The sequence below is a fragment of the Mustela nivalis genome, assembly GCF_964662115.1.
Source record: "Mustela nivalis genome assembly, chromosome: 3".
NCBI classification, from domain to species: domain Eukaryota; kingdom Metazoa; phylum Chordata; class Mammalia; order Carnivora; family Mustelidae; genus Mustela; species Mustela nivalis.
In genome coordinates this window covers 79,998,193-80,023,507 of record NC_139022.1, presented here as the reverse complement: position 1 = coordinate 80,023,507, position 25,315 = coordinate 79,998,193, and the positions used below count along the sequence as shown (strand labels likewise).

At 36.1% G+C, this 25,315-nt stretch overlaps 1 protein-coding gene across 2 annotated transcripts in view; it reads right to left on the bottom strand.

Annotated features, from left to right (window-relative positions):
* CERT1 (ceramide transporter 1) overlaps positions 1–25,315 on the bottom strand; it is a 113,230-nt gene that overhangs the window by 63,479 nt on the left and 24,436 nt on the right. For both annotated transcript variants that reach the window (XM_082724962.1, XM_082724961.1), the window contains exon 3: positions 13,367–13,483. In XM_082724962.1, the coding sequence (XP_082581088.1) occupies positions 13,367–13,483 (117 nt within the window). The remainder of the gene's footprint in view (positions 1–13,366; positions 13,484–25,315) is intronic.

Sequence of the window (25,315 nt, the reverse complement as noted above, 5' to 3'; positions counted from 1 at the left end):
GACCCCGGGATCACAACCTAACCCGAAGGCAGATGCTTAATCGAATGAACAACCCAGATGCCCCTGAGATAAAGTTTATATCCTGTTTTCCTTTCCATGTAATATAATTTTCTCCTTACAATATAGCTTTGTTAGTGTTCTATTATACTATGATTCTGGTATTTATTAGGCATATCATTAGGCCTGTACATTTTTCTGGTCTTTGTATTTAGTATTTACTGTCTTCCTACATAAAGCATTTTTCTGCAGTTTCAGTTGTATTTTTATGATAGTTTCCAGAAGCAGATTGCTAGGTTTAAGCGTATGAGCACTTCTGATATCTCTTGTCAAGTACTTTCCAGAAAGTCTGCACTGATACACATTTCATGTGCAGAATATGCAGGTCTTTGTTTCACTGTAACTTTACAGTATTATTAGGGTTTTTTTTTTGACCCTTTTTAAGTGAGGTAGATTAAAAATGTATTCTGTGACTTTTTGTTTTCATTTTTGTAGAAGTGATATATGTCTACTGTAAACATTTCAAGCAATATAAATAATACTGAAAACTACAAAAAAGAAAATGAAAATTTGGGCCATTTAGAAATCACCAATGTTCCCTCTACCATATACTTCTTTGCATGTACAGCCTTACATTTGTACATAAATGACATTATACTGTTTTGTAGCTTTTCTTCCTCACAGTACTAAGCTATGGTTATTTTTTCATGTTTGATATAGATCTCAATTTCCTCCCCACCCCCTAAGAAAGGAATACATACCTATTTTAGTAATTTTAGGTTTGGGGCCAAAGTCCCAGAATAATAAAGAATGTTCATCTGCTGACCACGATTTTTTTTTTTAAGATTTTATTTATTTATTTGACAGACAGAGATCACACAAGTAGACAGAGAGACAGAGGAGGAAGCAGGCTCCCTGCTGAGCAGAGAGCCCAATGTGGGGCTCAATGCAGGGCTCGATGTGGGGCTCGATCCCAGGACCCTGGGATCATGATCTGAGCCTAAGTCAAAGGCTTTAACCCACTGGGCCACATAGGCGCCCCTGCTGACCACTGTTTTATGTGCCTATATTTCTTTTAGGATCTTTGTGGAGAAGAATTTATGGTTCTGTTTCCTTGGCTAATTATAATCTTACATTTCATCAAACCTGCAAATACTTCTTAAACATTGTAAAACCTGTTTTTTCAATTTCTGGAACATTTGAGGGTATTCAAAAAGCGACAGTAACTAAAATAGTAAATTTTAACAATAACAAATAAATAGTAAGTTTTGCCACTGTCCCTTCTTTGCAATTAGATAAAAAGAACAGAATTATGACTTTTTAATCCCATGCCTACAGAGCTTTCTTCTGAAAGAAAATAGGCATTGGCTTGTTTTTTGGGGGGCAAACCATAAAGTAAGTTAAAAGAGTAGTAGTGATACTTTGTTAGATTTGCTATTAGATTTTTTAAATTTTATTTTCCCCTACAAAGTGTTTCTAGAGTAGTAATATAAAGAAATATCCTGCCTATATTAGGGTTGAAGGGGAATACAGTATTTAACATTTATCAAGCACTTATAATATAAATATTACAAAGTATTAAAGATTTCTTCACTATGAGGCACACTTCTTTTTTTTTTTTTTTTTAAAGATTTTATTTATTTATCAGAGAGAGAGGGGGAGAGAGCGAGCACAGGCAGACAGAATGGCAGGCAGAGGCAGAGGGAGAAGCAGGCTCCCCGCTGAGCAAGGAACCCGATGTGGGACTCGATCCCAGGACGCTGGGATCATGACCTGAGCTGAAGGCAGCTGTTTAACCAACTGAGCCACCCAGGCGTCCCATGAGGCACACTTCTTATTTCCTACAAGGAAATAAGTTCCACTATTTCAAAATACGTAACATCTCCTTACAACAGACATATGTTAGAACAAAAGACTCCCATTAGAGCAATCCTGATGTAACACATTTTAAATAATGGATTGTAAATGAGTATGACAGGAGTTTAGTGTAATACTATTTCTCCCTCTAAAGTACCTTATAAGCAAAATATGGACTTGATCCTATGGGAAATAGGAAGCCAAACGAGATTTAAAACCAGAAATAAAGAATCAGATATCTATTTTTAAAGGATTACTCTGGCTATACGAGAAAGGATTTTAGTTAGAAAGCTGGAGAATTTATCCAAACAAGTCACTCAGTGACCAGAACTAAAGAAAAGCAATGGGAAAATAAAGAAAGAGAATTAAATGATGACAATACCTAATTACACCTCTATCCCTCTACAGATCAAAGGAATGTTTCTGAAAAGAAAAAGTGTCTAGAAAATGAACAGTGACAGAACTCGTATAGACAATCTTAGCTCATCTGTCAAGGTCATAGGCTTTCTGTGAATGAAAAATGGCAAGAATTGTTTTCAACTAGGGTAACATTTTAACCTGTAGGATATTCACTTATTTTGCTACCTATTCTTACTGTTTCTAACCCAAAGTTTTCTTTCATCCTTCAATTCCAAATCAACCCAGAATATTTACCAGACAATAAGACCATGTGAGCAAAATCTTTTTTAAAGCTACGAGTTAAAAAGATTTGATGAAAAGAGCAGTTTTGTGTTCTTTGATTTTTTTTAAAAACATTTTCTCCCAGATAATGTCCAATAAACTCAGTAAGTAAAATTAGAGAATAGTTTTCACTGATGTCAAATGTGTAAGCTATGCCACCCACCACTACTTTTGTACATCAAACAGAAAAAAACAGAATCCCATCTGTCTTGGTAACTGTCAGAAATATTTCCTCCTGATTAAATAAAAATTCAAATACAAACACAGTAAAAAAAAAAAATGACTTTTGTAGCATAAAGCCTCATTTTAATATTTTCTACAGTAATGATATGACAGCTATTGAACTCTAGATTAACTACCTTTTAAAAATCTTTCCTATCTAAAGAAATATTTTGTAAGCTAACTATAGACTAATAAAGGATAGAAAAATAAGCTGAAAATCTAGTAATATTCATCTAAATTGTTAGTGGCAAGTGACGTAGAAAATGGAGTTTAGGGGACGCCTGGGTGGCTCAGTTGGTTAAGCGGCTGCCTTCGGCTCAGGTCATGATCCTAGCGTCCTGGGATCGAGTCCCACATCAGGCTCCTTGCTCAGCAGGGAGCCTGCTTCTCCCTCTGCCTCTGCCTGCCATTCTGTCTGCCTGTGCTTGCTCTCTCCCCGCCCCTCTCTCTGATAAATAAATAAAATCTTTAAAAAAAAAAAAAGGAAAAGAAAATGGAGTTTGGACCTGAAGGCCAAGAGAGAATTCTTGAGATGTCTGTGGTGCAGAAAGGCAGTTTTATTAAAGCACAGAGACAGAACCTGGTAGGCAGCAAGAGCTGAACTGAGGTTGTCATGTGTGACTGACTATGTACCTTCAAGCTGGGAGGGGGTTACAGAAGACAAAAGCCTCCAAGGGATTCTGGAAACAAAGTTTCCAGAACGCTGGGGGGGGGGGGGTGGCTATTGTCAGGAAAAGGTCATTTATCACTGCCTAGTAAAACCTTAGTCATGAGGCCCTTCAGAAGTATAACAGTGGAGCATATGCTTGGAGGAGGACTGCCAACATGTATCTTGGGGGGTAAGAGATAAAGGTAGTTTCCATTGTAATTTCTGTACATTAAAGGAGATTTATAGGATCCTGGGGGATTAGGATAATGTTAAGATAAGATTATCTTTTTGCCCTTAGCAAAGTACTAACATTGAGGCAGCTGAGTTCCTAGAGAAATGTCACTCTGCCTTTTCAAGGACTTGTCAATGGGCTGTAGGCAGTAAGGACATTTAATTTTTTTCTTTTGCCTTTGTTTCCCATGTCAGCAAATATATGGTATTATAAATACTTGCAAATTTGGTAAATGCTATACAAAATTATACATTTTCAGAACATTATTATTTGTATAACTGCCGATCCCACCTTACCTTTTAAGCACAAGTAAATACGTAATTTATTATAAATGGACCAAGAGTGGCCAATTCATAGTAACCTGGAGTGAGCAGGCAATCAAATTTTCTTAAGACATTCACTTTGAGAAATGCCAAGAGATTCGAGCAGTTAGCAGTAGGAGCTAAAGCTGAAAAGAAGCCAAACAGGAAAAAGTCATGATAAACCAAGAAAAAAGAAACCAAGAGTAGGATGGGAGAGCAAAAGTTACTGATAAATGGAACTATGAAAGAGAGAAAAGAACAAAATGAAACTAAGCTACACTAATTGTAGGTGGGGGAGGCAGGTGATAGGAGAGTAACTGAATTTTGTTAATAAGACCACTCGGAGTTAAGTATACAGATCCAGTTTTCTTTGCAAGTAGTGCATTATAATTTTTCCTGGTTCATGGCAATATTCCCATTTCTCAAGATCAACATGGGTTGGCTTGTATTCCCTGTAACCTAAAAACCTTAATTAAAATAAATGGACCTATGACAACAATCAATACTTGTGTAATATTTTGGAATTTTCAATATTCATCTGATCTGGACAATTATGTTCAGTGTTAGTAGATACTGCAAAAGTGTTTCCCGAAGTGTTTGTACCACTTTACACCTGTTGCTCCACATCCTCATCAACACATCATATTAAGTCTTTTTTTTCCTTTTTATTTCTTAAAGTTATACTGCCTGGTAGAAGGTGGTACCTCCTGTGGTTTAAATTTGTGTTTTCCTGATGACTAACAGCACAGAGTACCTTTTTATATGTTTATTATCCATTTGAATATCCTGTTTTATGAAGTGCCAGTTCAAGTCTTTCGCTATTTTTGTTTTAATTTGAGCTGTGTAAACTTTTCTTACTGATTTGTAGAAAGGTCCCTGTCTTTCTTTCTTTCTTTTTTTTTTTTTTTTTTTAAGATTTTATTTGACAGAGAGAGAGATCATAAGTAGGCAGAGAGGCAGGCAGAGAGAGAGGGGGGAAGTAAGCTCCTCGCTGAGCAGAGCGCCCAGTGTGGGGCTTCATCCCAGGACCCTGAGGATCATGACCAGGGCCAAAGGCAGAGGCTAAATCCACTGAGCCACACAGGCGCCACAGTCCCTATCTTTCTGACATAAAATGTTGTTAAGCTATATCCCAACTGGCTACAAAGTTAATATGATCAGCTACCTAAATATCTTTTTCTCCCTGAGGTAAAATCCTTGGATTCCTCTTTTACTATCTTGGTAAAAGATAAAGACCTTTCACAGATTTAAAAAAAAAAAAAAACATGGCTGATATAAATTAATGACATTCCCTCTTTTCTATATGATATGCTTTATCATATGGAAAAGTATAAAGTATATGATATACTTTATTGAGTATTTAGGCATCATATGGAAGTACAAAATGCAGATGTCAGCTCAGGCAAAGTCAGCTTTCAAAAATCCAGGTAACAAAAACTTACAAAGTTAAATTATTTTTATTCCAGAACCCTATGAATATTAAAGAAAGTTGGTATTTTATTTTCCTTGGTATCACCTCAAACCTCGAAAGTGCTGGCTGACAGTGTGTACGATCTATATTTAGGTGTTAAAAGAAAATTTACTAACCACGTACAGATTACCAGTATAAGCAATTTAGCAACTAACTCGTACTGGTAGGAAGTGACCAAATTCTTAACCTTAATGGGAGAAACATCCAGAAACATAAGGAAGTTTTTTGCTAGTTAATGTAGTCCAGTTGTGTTCCCAACTACTTGGTTTTTCTACAACTTACATGAGAAAAATGACAGATCCTTGACTGCTCCGGCAGCTGCTAGACTTGTACTTCTCTCAAAAATGAAAACTCATTAATGTAAAGGAAAAGTAAAATTTGATTCCATCTTCTTCCCTCTGTCACCATGATATGGTGCAAATAGGTAAATGGAAAACTGATGTAATCCACAAATCACATGAAATTAGTTATACAAAGAATAATACACTAGGGTGTCTGGCTGCCTCAGTCAGAGGAGTGTGTGACTCTTGATCTCGGGCTCTTGAGTTCAAGCCCCATTTTGGAGGTAGAGATCACTTACATAAATAAAAACAAAAGTAAAAATGTGGTTAAAAAGTTATATTTGCATTCTTAAGTCTTTGCCAAGTAAACCAGACTCAAAATACAAAGTCAAGTTTTATGATAATCATTTATAAAGCAGACAAATACAGAAAGAATCTCTAGTATCTGTTAAGGACATTTTCCAGTTATTACAGTTGATTAAATATGACAGAGATATGACTTTATATGACCTAGATATTTAAGAAGTGCTAAGAACTAACAAGTATATTCTGCCATATAGCTATTTTAAAATAGTTTCCTAATAAGCTTATGTCAAATTTAAGACAAAGAAATTAAAGTGTCAAATAAGCAGAAACTGCTCTTAAAAATAGAGAAAAAGCACCAAGATCAGGTTGTCTCAGAGATAGCATGAGAAAAATTATTTCATTATGTCAAAGAACAACACAGTTTTTAAGAGGTCTTTGAAGTGAGTCTTGGGCATCATTTAGGTGGCTCAACCGTGAGAATATTTTGGTAAGAAAGTTTTTTCATACTCCATCTCATTTCAGGCAAATATGTAACTTCATCTCAAAAGCTGTTTTGCATCTCATTTCCTCAGAAATCCCTATACTTCTCAGGCTGAGAATAAACCTTTCTTCTGAAAGTATTCAACAGAGCTTCAGATATGAATTAGTGGGCCTTCACAAAGGGATACTGATAAATCTATAAACATTAAATGATAAAACACCTGCCTGCAGATTCCCATTACAGAAAATAAACACTTACAATAATTATCATTTGGATTCTTCCTCCCTTACTGTGTATCTTCCTATGATTCCTCATGTCTTGGATAATGTCCAAAATGTAGGGAAAGTCTGCATGACCCATGATCACCAAAATTTCAGATCTACTAAGGTTCTCCCTTATAGAAATAAAGGAATGTCATGATTACCACAAACAAACTGTCAGAGCCAAAGAGCATGTAACTTTTTCAACATGATTCTTACATCTGCCAGTACTACAACAGTCCTCCTGCTAGGTTTTTTGAGAGGTGGGGGAGTATATTTCTTTCATGGTAAAAAGAAACTATGCTTAGTCAAAATCACATGGCAGGAATAATCCTATGATTCTTTTAAATAATCACACTTCTTTGAAAAGCTAATCATGCAAAAAATGTTCACAGAGGTCTTTTGATAACACACAGACACATCTAGAAGAAAAATATGTTTAACCCAAATAAAAACATCTTAATCTTTACATTCATATAGCTTTTAGTTTTCAAGTAATTTTCACAAACACCATCTCATTTGATCTCAAGACAACATGAGAGATGGTCAGAGATTTAAAAAAACAGCAACAAAAACCTTGTCTTTAAATATCACTTATTTAGGGGTGCCTAGGTGGTTCAGTTGGTTAAGGGCCCAACTCTTGATTTCGCCTCAGGTCATGATCTCAGGTTCATGGGATAGAGTCCACTGGGTGGGGAGTCTCCTGAGATTTTCTGTTGCTCTCTCCCTCTGTCCCTCCCCCTGCTAGCTCTCTTGCTTGCTCTCACTCTCTCTCTCTAAAAAATAAAATAAAATAAAATAAAATAAAATAAAATAAAATAAAATAAAATAAAATAAAATAAAAATCATTTACTGGGGCGCCTGGGTGGCTCAGTGGGTTAAGCCGCTGCCTTCGGCTCAGGTCATGATCCCAGGGTCCTGGGATCGAGCCCCGCATCGGGCTCTCTGCTCAGCAGGGAGCCTGCTTCCTCCTCTCTCTCTGCCTGCCTCTGCCTCTCTGCCTGCTTGTGATCTCTCTCTGTCAAATAAATAAATAAATAAAAATCTTTAAAAAAAAAAAAATCATTTACTTAGTAGTGTCTCAAATCTTAAGGAGATATGCAGAATACGAATGCACTCCACACAATAAAACAACCACACTATTTCAAAATAAAATTACTGATCTGGTATACATATGCCCCTCAGTATCGAAATAGAATCTTTGGATTTAAGAATGACCTCAGGAATATCTTTCTTTCACAAGGGTCACTGTCTACTGTCACAACTAATTATGCAACTTCGAATATAATGACAACATTTAAATCAAAGAATCATCTTTTTAAAATTTTTCTTCTAGTGAGCAAGTTATTCTTGGAATGAATACCAAGGAGAAAAAACAGCACCAGACAGAGAATACAGAACCTACTGTATTTCTGTCAAAAATCATTTTTACACCAAACATGAAGATTAAAAGAAAAACAAAAACTTCATAAATCATAAATTTCCCCCATAAAATCTGCTTTACAAAATACTATAAATTATTTCAACTAGAAAATCAATGAGTCTAATGCTTTGCTGATTCCTACAAAGTTGTGTATCTAAATCTTTAGCTTATGGTCTAAAATAAACACTAGAGATACGAACACATACAAAAACCATGGGAATATTGTGATTCAAGAAGTCTGACAGTTTAAGTCAACAAAATATATTTCACATAAATACATACTTATAGGATGGCAGAAGGACTTGTTGGCCAAAAGCTCGGGTTCTCAGGTCAGAAAGACCTGGGTCTAAATGCTGGCTCCTTTACTAATTAATTAGCAAATTGACCTTGGACAAATTACTTAACCTGTGTCTCAATTTCTTCATCTATAAAAATAGGATAATGTTAACCTTATAAGACTATGAGAGTAAGAAGAGATAAAGTATGTTTATCCCCATTATCTGACATACATTAATTCTCAAAAATCTTAGCTATTACCACTACAATATTACTATCATTAAAGAAGTCCTATAATATAGAACTTTTGGTGTAGAACTTTTGGTGTATGTGAGTGTGTGGGGGTGTTAAACAGATTAATATACACAGTTATTAGAATGAGTAAAAGGGCCACATGGGAAGGAAAGAACAGAAACCTCCAACTTCTTCCAGATAATTAAAAAAACCAAAACCTGTCAGGGAAGCCCTAACAAAGGCTTAAGAGCAAGAAAAGGAATGCAGTCCCATCTGATGACATCAGAAGAGAAAAAGGCCCTCTGTTCCAAGTGTCTTGTGTCATAGTAATGGCAGCGGGTATAATGAGGAAGTAACTGTAAATAGAACTCTATGAGTTGGAAGAAAGGGAACTCATCAACTTTGTAGTACAACAATTTTGGTTTATCATGACAGAGTTATTTTGCTTGTTTTGTTTTTGTTCTGTTTTTGTGAGGGTGGTGAGGGTGGTATGAGGAGGAAGGTACACAAACAGCATACTGTCATCTTTCCTCCAAGGAACTTAACAAGGTCACACAGCTATTAAGTAGCATAAGCAGTAGTGCCAAGATTCATTCCCATAATTATTAGACCTCAGAATCCACCAAATGCTAGTCAAAATAATATAATGCTCTTTTTGACAGCCCAAGGGCAGAAAGATGAGTTCCTAGTTGTCTTGCACACATAATGGGAGAACTCAAATGATACAATCTAATCTATAGGAGGTAAGCTTATGGGAATTTTTTCCAAATTTTCACTTGTCTTTTTTATTTTTTTCTTCCTTAGTAGGCTCCACATCCAGCACAGAGCCCAAAGCAGGGCCTGAACTTTTGACCCTAAGACCAAGACCTGAGCTGAAATAAAAAGTTGGATGCTGGGGCAGCTGGGTGGCTTAGTGGGTTAAGCCTCTGCCCTTGGCTCAGGTCATGATCTCAGGGTCCTGGGATTGAGCCCCGCATCAGGCTCTCTGCTCAGCAGGGAGCCTGCTTCCCCCTCTCTCTCTGCCTCTCTGCCTACTTGTGGTCTCTGTCTGTCAAATAAATAAATAAAATCTTAAAAAAAAAAAAAAAAGAAATCTTAAAAAAAAAAAGAAAAAAGTTGGATGCTTAACTGAATGAACCACCAAGTCGCCCCTCCAAATACTCAGTTTACCAGTGGAACTGATAGAAAGCAGAATTAACATAAAATTGAATCCAAAGAAACCATGAACTAAAAGGTAGTAAGTAGAGTCTCAGGCAAGTTACTTAATCTAAACCTCATTTCCTGTATATAAAATAGCACTTCCCTCACTTCTTAGGAGAGTAGGGAGAAAATAAACACATGAAATATATAATGCAGTAAGCAGTATTTGGATGATCCTCAGTAAGCAGGAGCTCTTACTGTTGTTGCTATCATCATCATCACGCTTTAACTATATGCTATTTATTATGAATTATCAATATAACAATGCATGCATAAATAGTAAAAAATTACTCAATTTAGGTTCTACATTCAATATTCTTTAGTGATACTGAAGAATGAATTAGGAAAAATTTCCTCACTACCTCCCTGTTCCTGGTCTATGGGGGAAAAAATTTGTTCAATACATGTGGTGATCACATTTGAATTTTCTTCCTCCTAAAAATTAGTTCAGCAAATCAAACAATTTATTTTTGGAATTCATATTCAATTTAAATTTTCACTGATATGTTGCTTAGTTGGCACATATCACTTAACTTATAGTACAATTAAATAACTGTTAATAATAACAATTAACATGATATCTCCTTCACTGTCTATGAATCAACTATTCTTAGAAATCAGAAATGAAAAGTCCATACAATGAATCTGAAATCCTGCTGCTGAATCTTTTTATTTTTTAATCTTTTTCTAAGAACTTAAATTCACCCAAACTCTTCTCTCAGGTTAAGTCACACTGCTCTGGACCCAAAGATTATTACTATTATTATTTTTTTTTAAAGATTTTATTTATTTGATAGAGATCACAAGTAGGCAGAGAGGCGGGCAGAGAGAGAAGGGGGGGAAGGAGGCTCCCTGCTGAGCAATGCGGAGCTCCATCCCAGGACCCTGAGATCATGACCTGAGCTGAAGGCAGAAGCTTTTTAACCCACTGAGCCACCCAGGCGCCCTATTATTATTTTTTAAAGATTTATTTATTAATCTGAGAGAGATGGAGGGAGTGCGCATGTGCAAGGGGGAAGAGAGGAGAGTAAGAGAGAAAGAGAAAATTCTCAAGCACACTCCCCACCAAGTGAGGCTTGATCCCAGGACTCTGAGATCATGACCTGAACCAAAACCAAAAGTGAGCTGCCTAAATGACTAAACCATCCAGATGCCTGAGACCCCAAAATTGTATCTATCTGTTGTTCAAAGATGCAAAGAAATCAATGATATGGAAGAAATATAGCTTTATGCATTATTCTCCACTCAAGGAAAAAATACAAAATGGGAACTTGCAGAGAATACTTGTTTGGCTTTACTAAGAAAAATAAGCAAAATAAAATATGCTTGATTAAAACAGAAAAATACCAGCCCTGTAATCTATATCAGCTGATTAAGCCTTTAAGCCCTAAGTTAAAAATACAAAAATTAGTTCTATTTAATAAGACCTTTAATTATTAGTAAGAGGACTGGGCTTCATTAAGTACACAATACCATCTCCTTATGTGCACATTTTGTAACTCTCACTGAATGCAGAATTCTTCATCCAAAAACAACAGGTATAATTCAGTAAATTCAGCTGTCACTCCAAAGCCCTTTCTTTTTCTACTATCATAAATGAGAAAATGTATCAGCCACTCTGGTAAGTAACCTTATATCTATTACTTCCTGTATACCTTATATACACCAAGAAGAGGTAAATTATCACAAAACCCAAAGTTGTATATGGTGCATAGCAGAGGATGTAGTGTCTGAATCCAGGGCAGCCTAGATCCAGAGCATTCAGATTCTGGAATTCTAGCTCATCTCTTTTAAATAAAACTGTTTCTCATTTTTTCCACTTTTAGACCCTTTTCTGAAGTAATAAAATCAAAATAGCGTTCACAAAATTTTAAAATTTTATTTTTAAGTAATCTCTACACCCAACATGGGGCTTGAACTCACAACCTTGCAATCAAGAGTCACACGTTCTTGTGACCAAGCCAGCCAGGTGCCCTAACATCAAAAAAAAAAAAAAAAATTAAATCAGTATAATACTTAAGCTAAAACAGAGGGGGAAAAAATGGGCATCATGGCAAGTATTCTTGATGCCAGGAAAAATTCATTATCAATAATCAAGAAATAAAAGCTAATGCATGATCACTATCAAAAAGAACTTGTCTATAATACCTCAAACCAGACAGGTTTTTCTTGTTTTAGTGTGTGCGTGTTGTGTGGGTACATGTTTTTGCACCTGTTAAATGACCAAAACAGGTATTTCAACTACAACTTTGTGAAACCCAAACAAACAAGTACAGACAAACACATGAATGAGTAAGTACAAAGTTCTTTTTTTTTTTTTTAAGATTTTATTTATTTGACAGAGAGAGATCACAAGTAGGCAGAGAGGTAGAGAGAGAGAGAGAGAAAGGAGGAAGCAGGCTCCCTCCCTAGCAGAGAGCCCGATGTGGGACTTGATCCCAAAACCCTGAGATCATGACCTGAGTTGAAGGCAGAGGCTTAACCCACTAAGCCACCCAGGCAGCCCAGTACAAAGTTCTTTTAAGTCACACTCAGGAATGGCATCGTGAATTTACATCCCTTCTTGTTTTTTCATAATAAATTAAAATAGCTAATAAGCAGATTTGATATCAAACGTTTCTTTAGTCTACATAGCACTTACTTTTTTTGTTAAACATTTTATTCATTTGAGAGAGAGGTGGGGAGAGGGAGAAAGAGAGAGAGAGAGAGCGAGCATGGGGGTGGAGCAGAGGGAAAGGGAGAAGCGGACTCTGGGCTGAGCAGGGAGGGACCCCACATAGAGCTCTATCCCATAACCTCAAATTGAGATCATAACATGAGCAGAAGACAGATGCTTAACTGACTGAGCCACTCTGATGCCCCTTATTCATGCTTTAAATAACAAGAATGTGGCTTACACATTTGATGTAAGAAATACTTTCTAAAGGTTTACTACTAAACAGCTTCCTATTTGAAACAAATTAAATGATTTACAAACGTGTATACTATGAAATTATCCAAATGGCTATAGATCACTATAAAAATTAACACTGAAGCTTCTAAATATTACAGTTATACATTTAGTATTATCTCAAGGACCTTTTATCCAGATAATACAAAAGGCATTCACTATGAAGCATATCCTAAGTATAAAAATCAAGATATATTTTTATTTTAAAAAGGTATATTTGTTTTAATTAACAATGAAGGACATTTGTTGGTATACCTCTCAACTTGCTAGATGGAGTGCTGCCCAACTCATGAATTGTTTAATAAAGCCAATTAGATCTTTAAAAAAAAACAATTAAAAATATTTGTCATAACAAATTTCTTTAGAACAACTCAAATATTAGGAAATAATCATTTCAAAAACTTGTGTCTATACTGCTTTAATCTTTACCACTCAAATAATATTCAACTTTTTAATAACACGTTACATCTCAAAACTTTTTACAGGAGTTACTATCAGTCTCTGGCCTAATCCTCCATGAACAGGTAAACACTGGAGCCCATACCTTGTGCTGTTCGATGGCATCTATCCACTGTTGTCTGTGATCCGGATCCTGAGCACGAAGATACCAAACGCTATCATTTACACTAATATCAAATCGACATTCATCAAAATCATGGGGCTGTGGAGAAAAAAGTAGAAAATCAAAAGCAAAGCTAGTTATATTCTTGGAAGTGTTATCCCCAAGAGCAAAAAGATGAACATATCCATTCTGGCTGGTGGGAGACTCCTGTTATTTTTATTTTTCTACTCAAATAACTTTTTTGAAGATGTCTCAGATAAAGAGCACAACAAGAGCATAGTTACCAAATACTAAGTTTCATTCAACTATTCCTACAAACGAGCTGATACATAAATATATTTCAAAAATAGCTCTAATATTTTTATCAAATGCTTAGAGTTAGCTTAACTAGTAGGAAAGTGCCCATAAGCACAAAAACCCCCACCAAAATAAGTTTTAGGGAAGGCATTTACTACTTTTTTCCCTGCCTCCATTATTCAAAAGTATATTCTCATCATGAATAGTTGTAGTTAATTAAATGTGATAAAATATTTTTATATTGTATCATAAAATAATGTTGACATTTCCTTCAAAGTATCTCAAATTAACTTCTTTCAATGCCTTTGATAATAACAGCCAGCAGGGCTTCTTATGAAAAGCAAAAATTTACCTCAGATCTATGTTAGCTAGAAGAAACTGCCTACATCAAAAAGTAAACATCTAGTGAAAATATCAATTATTTGGTTCAGTCTTTTACATTCTTCGTAAGAATATATAAAAATAATATTTTCTATCCTTGATTTTTGTTCAGTAAATGAATTCAAGTATGACAGGATCACATCACATATACCACCTCTTCTACCTGACAGAGTACAGAAAGTCATTCAATTTCTTCTCCTATAAATAATCTTATTTTTAGAGAGGAGAAAGTCCTCTCTGGCCAATGTAGTAATAAACTTATTTGATGAATTGAATCTACATATTGCATTTCCAAGATTTATTCTGTATTCTTTCCTCCTTTTAAAAGCATCAATCTTTTATCTCCTTATCTGTTTAGCAAAAACATTGTAACTCCACAATGTTTTTTCCATTACAAAATAGTTTCTCTTTTAAGATTATAACAACAAACCATGGCTCTGACTGGCTAAAAGATGTAAGTTAGGCATTTTCTGAATCACAGTGCACTCAACATCATAGTTCAGACTATGGTGGAGGTAGAATATAACAGAAAGAAGAAAAAGGAGAAAACAAGAACACATACTCTGCTTCAGTAATTATGAACACAGAAACACGTAACAGATAACATTTAAACACTCATGAATACAATAATGACTACAAATTTAATGAAATGCCAAATAGTCAAGTCTTAAGAATGGGATTCAGTTACTTGAAAGTTCCTTGAAGGAAGCATAGAACATACAATATCTGAAGAACCAAGTAAATAATTTAACTGACCAGTCTACTGTTCTAAGTAGCCCAGAAGTTTTTAAACTTTCACTTCATAATCATTCTCATTATATTTCTAGCTACCATTTCTAAAAATATTTTATAGTTTGTGTTATTGTTCAGTAACCTCATTAAAGCTTTAGAAAATAAAATATATGTTAGTTCAAAATTTACTAGTTTTTCCAGCAAATACTTCATCCTGTTTGACATCTTCAAAACCTCCTCACAATGTTCCAGTGATTACAGTGCTACATTTAAAATATTCCTGAAGGGCACCTGGGTGGCTCAGTTGGTTAAGCCACCTTCTTTGGCTCAGGTCATGATCCTGGAGTCCTGGGATCAAGACCCATATCAGGCTTCCCCTGCTCTGCAGGAAGCCTGTTTCTCCTGCTGCTTGTGCTCTCTGTCAAATAAATAAATAAAATCTTTAAATAAAATAAAATAAAATATTCCTGAAAGCAGAAATGCACCACTAGGCTTCCTCTGGCTATGTGTGAATGAATAAAATCTAAAATCAGTATGTACAATTTGCCAAATTTCTGTATCTACCAAGTATACCAATTATGATCTCTTCTCCCTATTTCAAAGTTTAGAAATGTGGAAAATGTCAAGCTTTTGGTAGAGTTGCACAGAAATAGAATAAAATGATAGTATAGGAAGCTGGAATTAACGGATCTGAAAACTTCAATTGAATGTCACCCATTACTATTATACACAGTTATCTCGATACCTATACACAGAGATGGTGGTTGACAGAAAAAATGTACAAAAGAAGGTAGCCAGTTCTACCATCAACAATCTGACAGGTTGGTGGCATAAGGAGGAACGCACCGTCAGGTGAGAGAGAGTCTGTAAACACAGAAGCCTTGAGTTCCCAAAATGTGTAAAAGCGAGGCAAGCTAAGTCTACAGGGCAAAGAAAATGACAGACTTAAGAGGATGTGTTTCAGAAAATACTGAAGTCTAGACAACCAAGCTCACAACATGTGTGAACTGTTCTCACAGTTCTAGAGACTACAAGTCCAGATCACTGTGTCAGCATGGTGGGGTGTTCGTAAGGGCCCTCTTCCTGGTTTGCAGATGGCTGCCTTCCAGCTGTGTCCTCCTATAAAAGAGAGAGAGCTCTCTGATCTCTTCATCCCTTCAGAATGGTGCCAATTTCATCATGTGGGCTTCACTCTCATGATCTTATCTAAATACAATTACCTCCCAAAGGCTATCACAATGAGAAATTAAAGCTTCAACATATGAATTTTGGGAGGACACAAACATTCAGTCCAAAGTCTCCAGTATGTATCAAAATAACTTTATAGGAAAAAAAGGGATAAATCCACAAAGAAAAATAAAGATTTATGACATTATTTATTTATTTATGATTGTATTTACTTATTTGAGAGAGAGAATGCATACACACAAGTGGGAGGAAGGGCAGAGAGAGGGGGAGAGAGAGAAGCAAACTCTCACTGAGCTGGGAACCAACGCTGGGCTCCATCCTAGAACCATGAGATCGTAACCTGAGTTGAGGTCAGACGCTTAACCAACAGCTACCCAGGCACCTCTTGATAAGATTTAAAAAGTGGAATGTGGTAACTGAGTTAGCAGGCTGGAGAAAGCTGAAAAGTAAACATCTACAAGAAGAAAGAAATTAAGCCAATCTGTATGCAATAATGGAAAAAGAAAAGCAAGGGAACTAGAGGCATCAGGTGGCCATAAATGTAAAGGCAACGGTATAGCTGAATAGAGAATCGATCAAGAGTCATTAAAAGATGCAGTTAAACCTCAGTAATCCCAAGCACTGGTGACTACTCACCTACCACTATACCACTGTGCAATATTAGAGGCCTTACCCTTACCTCTCAGAGAGATGGTATCAGGCAGGTTTAATAAGTAGGGACAATCCTACACCACAGTGGGTGTGGGGAAAGAAAAAAAAACCAAACTGGATATGGAAGTATTCATATAAGGAAGTATTGATATTCATTTCTTTCCCCTACTTGACTCCCAGAAAGCCAGCACCCACACTTGTTCCTTCCCTCCCCTTCCACCTGGATGAAGAAACTTCTATGAGAAAATAAAGTCGTCCAAGAAAAAAGGCTTATAGTAATGGTATTTCAGGACTTTACACCCAGGGCACTTAATCAGTATGATAGCTCTAAACCATGAAGATAAATAAAAATACCTTTCAAATCTGGTAGATAACTATCACCAAAATAAGAGAGTAACCAAGAGCATTAAGAAGCATTTGAAATCCAGGAAAAGCAGCAGCAAAGGGATTCCCAGGAAGACAGAAGCAGAGTTACGGAGAAGATGCAAAAACTCTACATTAGAAAAGTATGACAGCGTGCTTAGAAGAGATTTCTCTGATGGAGGCAAAAGCAGAATGAAAAGACTATCTAAAAGGTTAAACTCAGGGCGCCTGGGTGGCTCAGTGGGTTAAGCCGCTGCCTTCGGCTCAGGTCATGATCTCAGAGTCCTGGGATCGAGTCCCGCATCAGGCTCTCCGCTGAGCAGACAGCCTGCTTCCCTCTCTCTCTCTCTGCCTGCCTCTCCATCTACTTGTGATTTCTCTCTGTCAAATAAATAAATAAAATCTTAAAAAAAAAAAAAAAAAAAGGTTAAACTCAGTGGACAGAATGAATATAAGAAGACTTAGAAATTCAGATTCAACCAAATTTTTAATGAACTTTTATCATTAATGTACAGTAAACTTTATCCATTTTAATCACTGCCACAATCAAGGTTTTCATTTACATGACTCCTTCTAAAGATTCTTCATCCTCTCTATGTAACATCCCTCCAACATCATCTTCCAGAAACCACAGATCTGCTTTCATTTGCTACTTATTAGTTTGCATTTTCAAATAAATTTATGTATATGAAATCAGTATGTACTATTTTGTGCCTCAGTAGTTTTACTCAGCCTAACTATATATATATATATAACTACATATACATATGTATATATGTGTATATATATATTCATTTTGTTGTGTCTTACCAGTAATTCTTTTCATTGCTGAGTAGAATTCAATAAAAATAACATATTTTGCTTATTCACCTGTCAGTGAAATTTTTTTGCAAATTTTTATCTTAGAAATATTTGTTGTAAAAATTTGTGTCTTTATATGAATATATGTTTTCACTTCTGACCTTGGAGTGGAATGCCTAACTCATAAAGTAGGTATACATTTCAGGAATTGCCAAAAATAGTTGTATAGCAGTCTACTGAAATTCAATTACTCCACATCCTTGTTTAGGCTTACTTTTGGACTCTATTCTGTTCAACCGATCTAAATGTCTATTCTTGGGGCACTTGGCTGGCTCGGTCAGTAGAGCATCCAACTCTTGATCTGCAGGGTTGTAAATTCAAGTCCCACGATGGGTATAGAGATTACATAAAATAAAAGCTTTAAAAAAGAATGTCTATTCTTACTCCAAAAATGCTAAGTTATTGCTGCCTAATAGTCTTGAAATCATGAACTGTTATATCCTCAAACTTTACTACCCTTTAAAAAATTGCCTTGGCTAATCTAGGTAGCTTTGCATTTACATATATATTTCCAGACACATTTAGTACCAGGTTGTATTAACTCTGTAGGTTTTCTCTTCTTTCTATATTAACCTATAGAAAATATCTTTTATTTCACTTAATTTTTTTGAAGAATATCTTCACTGATCACATACATAAGGTGTGATCCCTTAATGATATTGACCCTTTCAATCCATGAACATTTCTTCAGTTATTCATGTCTTCTTTACCTCTGCAATCTCATTTAGTTTCTATTGTACAGCTACAATGCACAATGACAGATTCCTAAGTACTGTGTTTTTTATGTTACTGACCATGGAATTTTTTAAAATTTCACAGCTTATAGGATATAATACATCTCATAATTGTATATTAACCTTATATTCCATGATTGTGCAAAATTCACTTAGTAGTTTTACCAGCTGTTTAAATAATCCACCTAAGGAATCTATAAAACATTGATGCCATCTGCAAATAGTTCTCCCTCTGCCTTTCTGATCTTTATGCCTTTTTATATCTTTTTTTCTTGCCATACTGAAATGACTAGGATGTTCAAAACAAGGTTAATGCTGAAGTGGTAAGGACAGACATCCTTGTCCTGACATTAATCTTAGGAGATAAGCATAGAATATTTCATCATTAAGTATAAGGTTAAAATATGTGTTTTTATAGATGCCCTCCATTAGACTGATTTTCCTTTCTACTTCTAGCTCCCTACAATTTTTTTTCAATTTAAATAAATGCTCGATTTTGTCAAAAGCTTTTTTTTTTTTTTTTTTGCTCTGCATCTACTGAAATTTGTTATATATTTTTGTCTTTAGTTTGTGAAAGTGGCAAATTACAATGACTGATTTAAAAGATTAAATTAACCTTGAATTCCTGAGATACAGTCCATTTGGTCATGACATATTAATCCTTTTTCTTTCTTTTTTTTTTGTCCTGAGGACCTGTGCACCATTCCTGGAGATAGTACAATACAAGGTTGATGCATGAAATGGATATGGAGAAAGCTCCTTTTCCATCTCTCTGTTCCAAAAATCCATTTACTATATTGTACTTGAATATAGAATGTATCAGGTATTAAAATGATAAGAACAGATACTAACATTATCTTAGCCAAAAAGCTGAGAAGTGATACATAAACCTTTTTATAAACTATTGATTTGCTAGTATTTTGTAAAGGAATATGGTATTTATGTCCACCATAGAGCTGTAATTTTCTTCTGATATCTTTTATTAGGTTTAGGATTCAGTTATGCTAGCAACATAATAAGAGTCGGAAAGATTTTGCATGATATTGGGACTATTTCTTTGAATGTATTAACACACCAATGAAGTCATGTGGGCATGCTTTCTTGGTGGAGGAGGTTATTAGCAACTTCAGTTTTTTAGACCTTGGCTTATACAAATATTCTGTACCTTAAAAGTATTAAAAGAGAAAAAATAAACCTATAATTACCAATATATACTAACTTTTTTTGATACTCTTCATTAGTTCCTAAAGATCTCAGTTTGCCTCTCGGGATACTACTCTTCAGCCTGAAAAAGTTCCATTAGTATTTCTTGTAGTACAGGTCTGCCCACAGGTTCTTAGTTGTCCTTTATCTAAAAATATCTTTTATTTCACTTAATTTTTTTGAAGAATATCTTCACTGAATACAGAACTTTGGAATGGTAATTTTTTTCTTCATTCCATGACCTGAGAAGTGTACGGAAGTTTCAATCTCCCCATTTGTGTGTCCTTTTCTCTAGCTGTGTTCAAGATTTTTTTTTTATCTTAAGTTTTCAGCAGTTTGACAATGTGTTAAGTTTCTATTTGTCCTGTTTTTTGTTGAGCTTCTTGAATCTATAAAATTATATTCCTCACCAAATTTTGAAAGTTTACTATAATTCCCTCAAAAAATTTTTTCTTTTCTTTCCTCTCAAGACTCCTAAAAACTCATTTAATTCTGCTCACTTAAAACAAAAACAAGGGTGCCTGGGTGGCTCAGTGGGTTAAAGCCTCCGCCTTTGGCTCAGGTCGTAATCCCAGGGTCCTGGGATCGAGCCCAGCATCGGGCTCTCTGCTTGGCAGAAAGCCTGCTTCCACTTCTCTCTCTGCCTGCCTCTCTGCCTACTTGTGATCTCTGTCTGCCAAATAAATAAACAAAAATTTAAAAGTAAATAAATAACAAAACAAAACAAAACTGGTTTAAGAATGACTTCTTTAGGGGCACCTGGGTGGCTCAGTGGGTTGAGGCCTCTGCCTTTGGCTCGGGTCGTGATCCCAGGGTCCTGGGATCAAGCCCTGCATAGGGCTCTCTGCTCAGCAGCAAGCCTGCTTCCCTTCCTCTCTCTCTGCCTGCCTCTCCGCCTCCTTGTGGTCTCCGTCTGCCAAATAAATAATAAATAAAATCTTAAAAAAAAAAAAGAAAGAATGACTTCTTTTGATCTATATTCAAGATCCTGATTATTTTCTGTCATCTTTATCTACTATAAATTCCAGAGAATGAAGTTTTATTTCAGGTATCATTCTTTGCAGCTCTCAAATTCCCACTGGTTCTTTTTATATATTTTATTTTTCTCTGCTGAAATGGCGTACCTTTTCATTCATTACAAGACTATTTTCTTTTACTTCACATAATTATAAAAGCTTCTTTAAAATCATTGTCAGATAATTCTAACATCTTGTTCATCCTGAATTTCGCATTTTATTGTATGTCTTTTCTCCTGAGAATGGGTTGTTATTTCCTGGCTCTTTGTATATTGAGTAATTCTGAGGTGACCCTGAATATTGTGAATGTTAGGCTGTGAACTCTGGATTCTGTTATATTGTTCTGAAAAATACTGTTTTTATTTCAGCAGGCAATTAACATGTTCAGACCCAAACTGCTACTTCTGTCATGTGTTTAACACGCAGCAGCTAGGACCTCAGTTCAGACTACTTCCACTCTGGCCTGCAACACACACAAACGAGGGGGGGTCAGGTACAAACTTGGGCAGAGTTTTATATTCAGAATCTGGGGTTCCCTTTCTCTAGCTCCTTTTTTCTGGATTATCTCCTCACTATTTGCATTCCTTCTTCTGGTACTTACAGCTTTAAAAAAAAAAAAAAAAAGGCAGGTGTTCTTTAAAGGAGTTTTCACTCCCCCATATCTCTGCCACAGCATCAGTTATTTCGGATCAAACTTCAGACTACTTTCCATCTGCCTCACTCATAGATGGTTCAGAAGTCAACCAGAGATTTGGGTAGAGTTTTTACAAAATTTTAAGTTCCCCTTCTTTGGCTTTTCCTTTGTGGATTCCCTCCTCATTTTCTATCAGCTTTTATCAGAACCCTTCTCATGTTCTATCGGTCAGAAAGATGCCTGTTTGGTTTTTCTGTTAAAGTTTTAGCCACCCAGTACCACCACAATGGAAATTTCATCCTTATTCTACTCATTATTAAATATCCTGTCCAGAGATCAAGGAAGTCAAAGATTTAAAATGACTGAAGCCAAACATCTTTTTTAGAAAAATAAACACAAAATATTAAAATTTCTTTTTCAACCAATTCAATTAGTTAATCAAGTAGTTAAATAAACTATCAGATCTGAATAAAATACATCAAACAGCACTCAAATTACAAGAGAAACTGATTCTTGCTTACTGGGGTTTATGTTGAAGGTATCAGCAGCACATATTGCTAAGAAATATAAATAAATGAGATAAAAAATGGAAAGGAGCCAGGGGAGACTAAGTAAGAGAACTCTGAGACTACCCAAGTGTCATTTTAAGGACAGAGCCTCTTCCTCTTCTGAACCTTGGAAGCCACACTACTGGACCTGCTGTTACTAGAAACTAGACACTGCAGTTGCCAATATTATCTTGAGAAAAATTCCCTATCTGCTTTTATGATCCTGTTTCACAATCAAGGTAAGGCTGGGGGTGACAAGGGGCACTAGATGTAGGGGAGAGTAGCATAACAGCAGTCTGATTATCTAGGCCTAATTCACATGCCCATAGACTGATTAAATGGAGTTAATGGGCTGGAGGGATGTTGGGGTGAGAGGAGAAAATGAGAACTTGGCTTTTGCAGATTCATTTGGAAGACCTTCTACTCAGACCCATAATAAGGAATTCTTCAAAAGTTCATTTGATAATGAGCATGCCACTTATCACATTGTCTCTCTTAAATCCAAGCTTTTATACTATTTTATGCTATTGTGACTGTGAGTGGGATGCTACAAACTGCATTTTCCTATATTAGCCTCCTCTGTTAGTTCTGTCAATAGGGACAACATGCTAGAAGGGGACTGGAAGTCAGGAGGAAGGTACAAAAAAAAATTTGTGTTTTTGATCCCTTACTGTTTCCATCAACATCTCTCCAGCAAACGTCCTTCATCCTGGCAGGGGCAATCAGTTCCAGTCCCTAGCCTCTTTCAGAACTCCTTGAACCAGACTCACCTCGCCACCTCTGATGTACAGCATCAACTGTGGAAGGGCCACTTATTAGATAGGTGAAGTGGAGCTCTACAACATTCCCTTCAAACTACTGAGATATTAGTACCAACTATACTAAGTATAATTTTCTTTTTAGATATCTGAGACTCAGTTGCATAGGGCATTTCCTCTAAGCTTCTGAGATAGCTGAATCTTAAGAGAGAGAGCCCCTCTCCAACTGTCTGAGCCTCAGCTTTGTGAAGTGCTCACTAATGAGGCAATCCTTTCAACTCAGAGGTTTAAACCTCAATCCCAAAAGGCTCCTGTGATACTGCTACCAGCATCGGTGGGCAACCCATTCTCTTCAGAGATCCAACTCCCAACTCTGAAGGGCTCTCTCCAACTTCTAGGTTCTCATAACCCCAACTTTATCCCTTCGTTCCTCCAGCCCTAGAATTTTTGTTTTCTTTTTTTTTTTTTTTAAAGATTTTATTTATTTATTTGACAGAGATCACAAGTAGTCAGAGAGGCAGGCAGAGAGAGAGGAAGGGAAGCAGGCTCCCCACTGAGCAGAGAGCCCGAAGCGGGGCTCGATCCCAGGACCCTGGAATCATGACCTGAGCTGAATGCAGACACTTTAACCCACTGAGCCACCCAGGCGCCCCTCCAGCCCTAGGATTTGTAAAAGCTTGTCTCTGCAGTTAAAAACTATACACTACCCACAATGTTTTTCTTTTGTTCTTTGAGTTCTGAACACTTTCTGCTAAAATACGTGCAGTGGTTTCTGGTTCCATGAGTGGTCCTCCGGATGATGGAATAAGCAGTCCCAAAACAGCAAATGTTCATTTCATAACAGAGTATTAGATATCCATTCAAAAACAGTATTTCCAAAGGTTGGAAATTTGACATCTTAATATGTGGAAGAAAATAAAGAGGTTACAAAAGCACATGTACAGTGTGATACTAATCATGCCTACTGCCTTAAGAGCACTTTAGTATGTATCTATACAACCACATGCGATCAAAGACTGAACAATAGAGGCCCTGTTTGGCACACCAGTATAATTCAGGCCCTAGGACAGTGACCTGCACTGAAAAAACATTTACTGAATGTGGAGAGTGAAATTCAGAAAACTACCGTCCACACAAAAACACGCACACCAGTGTTCGTAACAGCTTTATTTGTAACAGACCCCAATGGAGGCAACCCAAATGTTCTTCAACTGGTGAATGGTACACAAACTGTGATACATATACTACTGACCAATAAAAAGGAACACATTATCAATATACTCAATAGCTTAGGGGATCTTAAGGAAATCATGCTGAGGAAAAAAGCCAATCTCAAAAGATAACACTCAATGATTCCATTTACATAAAATTTTCAAAATGAAAAAATTATAGAAATGATAAAAAGATTAGTGGTTGCAGGGGTTAGGGATGAGATAGTAGGCTGGAGGGAAAGAAGAGAGCTAGCAGTGGCTATAAAGGGGTAGAATGAGAGTTCTTTGTGCTGATGAATGAGTTTTGTATTTTATTGTAATGGTGGTTACAAGTTATAAAATTGCATAAAACTACACATACATGCATGCACACGTACACACACACAAATTAATATATATAAAACTGGTAAAATGTGAGTAAGGTCTGTGGGTTGTCCCAATATCACCTTCCAGGTTTTGAATTGTACTACAGCTATGTAAGATTTTACCATGCACAGAAAACTGGATGAAGGATGAACAAAACCACTGCACTCCATTTTTGCAAATTTTGTGAAAGTACAGTTATTTCAAAATTAAAAGTTTTATTTTAAATAAAAAGATATTCGACAAAATGTTCAAAGTGGACTATATGTGATAATTATCACTTGTGCAGGCTGATGACAGAGGCATTAAAGGAAGCTAACTGGCTATATTCAGAATCTAACATAGATGGTGTGACCTTGGGAAAAGTCCGCACAGTCTAGGAAAACAGTGCTATACAAATGTAGAAACCAGATCCTGTCAGCAACCCCAAGACATTGAAGCATGTACCAGTGAACATATCTTGTAATTTACAGGGAGGAATAAATGCTCTGGTAAGCAGACATTTCAATTTTCTGGTAAATGCATTCCTTTAAAGAAATCCACCCAGAAATATCATACGATAATCTGAAAGTTTCAGCATAGAATCAAAATAAGGAGAATTAGTTGGAAGATTTTTAGTGGCAAGTAGCACACCAAACTCAATGCAATGTTTTCTTCCAACCTTCCTTTTAAGTTGTAGAACCCTTGTTCTCCTCCCTACCCTCCAAATCTTAACTATAACATTTACATTACAAACAAAACAAAACAAAACCCTGATAGCTAGGGGTTGGAAGGAAAGACGTGCGGAGACAGCTGTGTCTCTGATGTGATATCCTGAGAAGGACATCACATCATTTTAGTGTATTCTGCCAAGGATGCACAACCTGAATCAAATCAAAAAGAAACATCAAACTACAAATGAAGACATTATAGAAAATGCTTGCCTGTAGTTTTCAAAAATAGCAATGTTACACTAGACAAAGAAAGCTTAAATGACTAATTGTTCTAGATT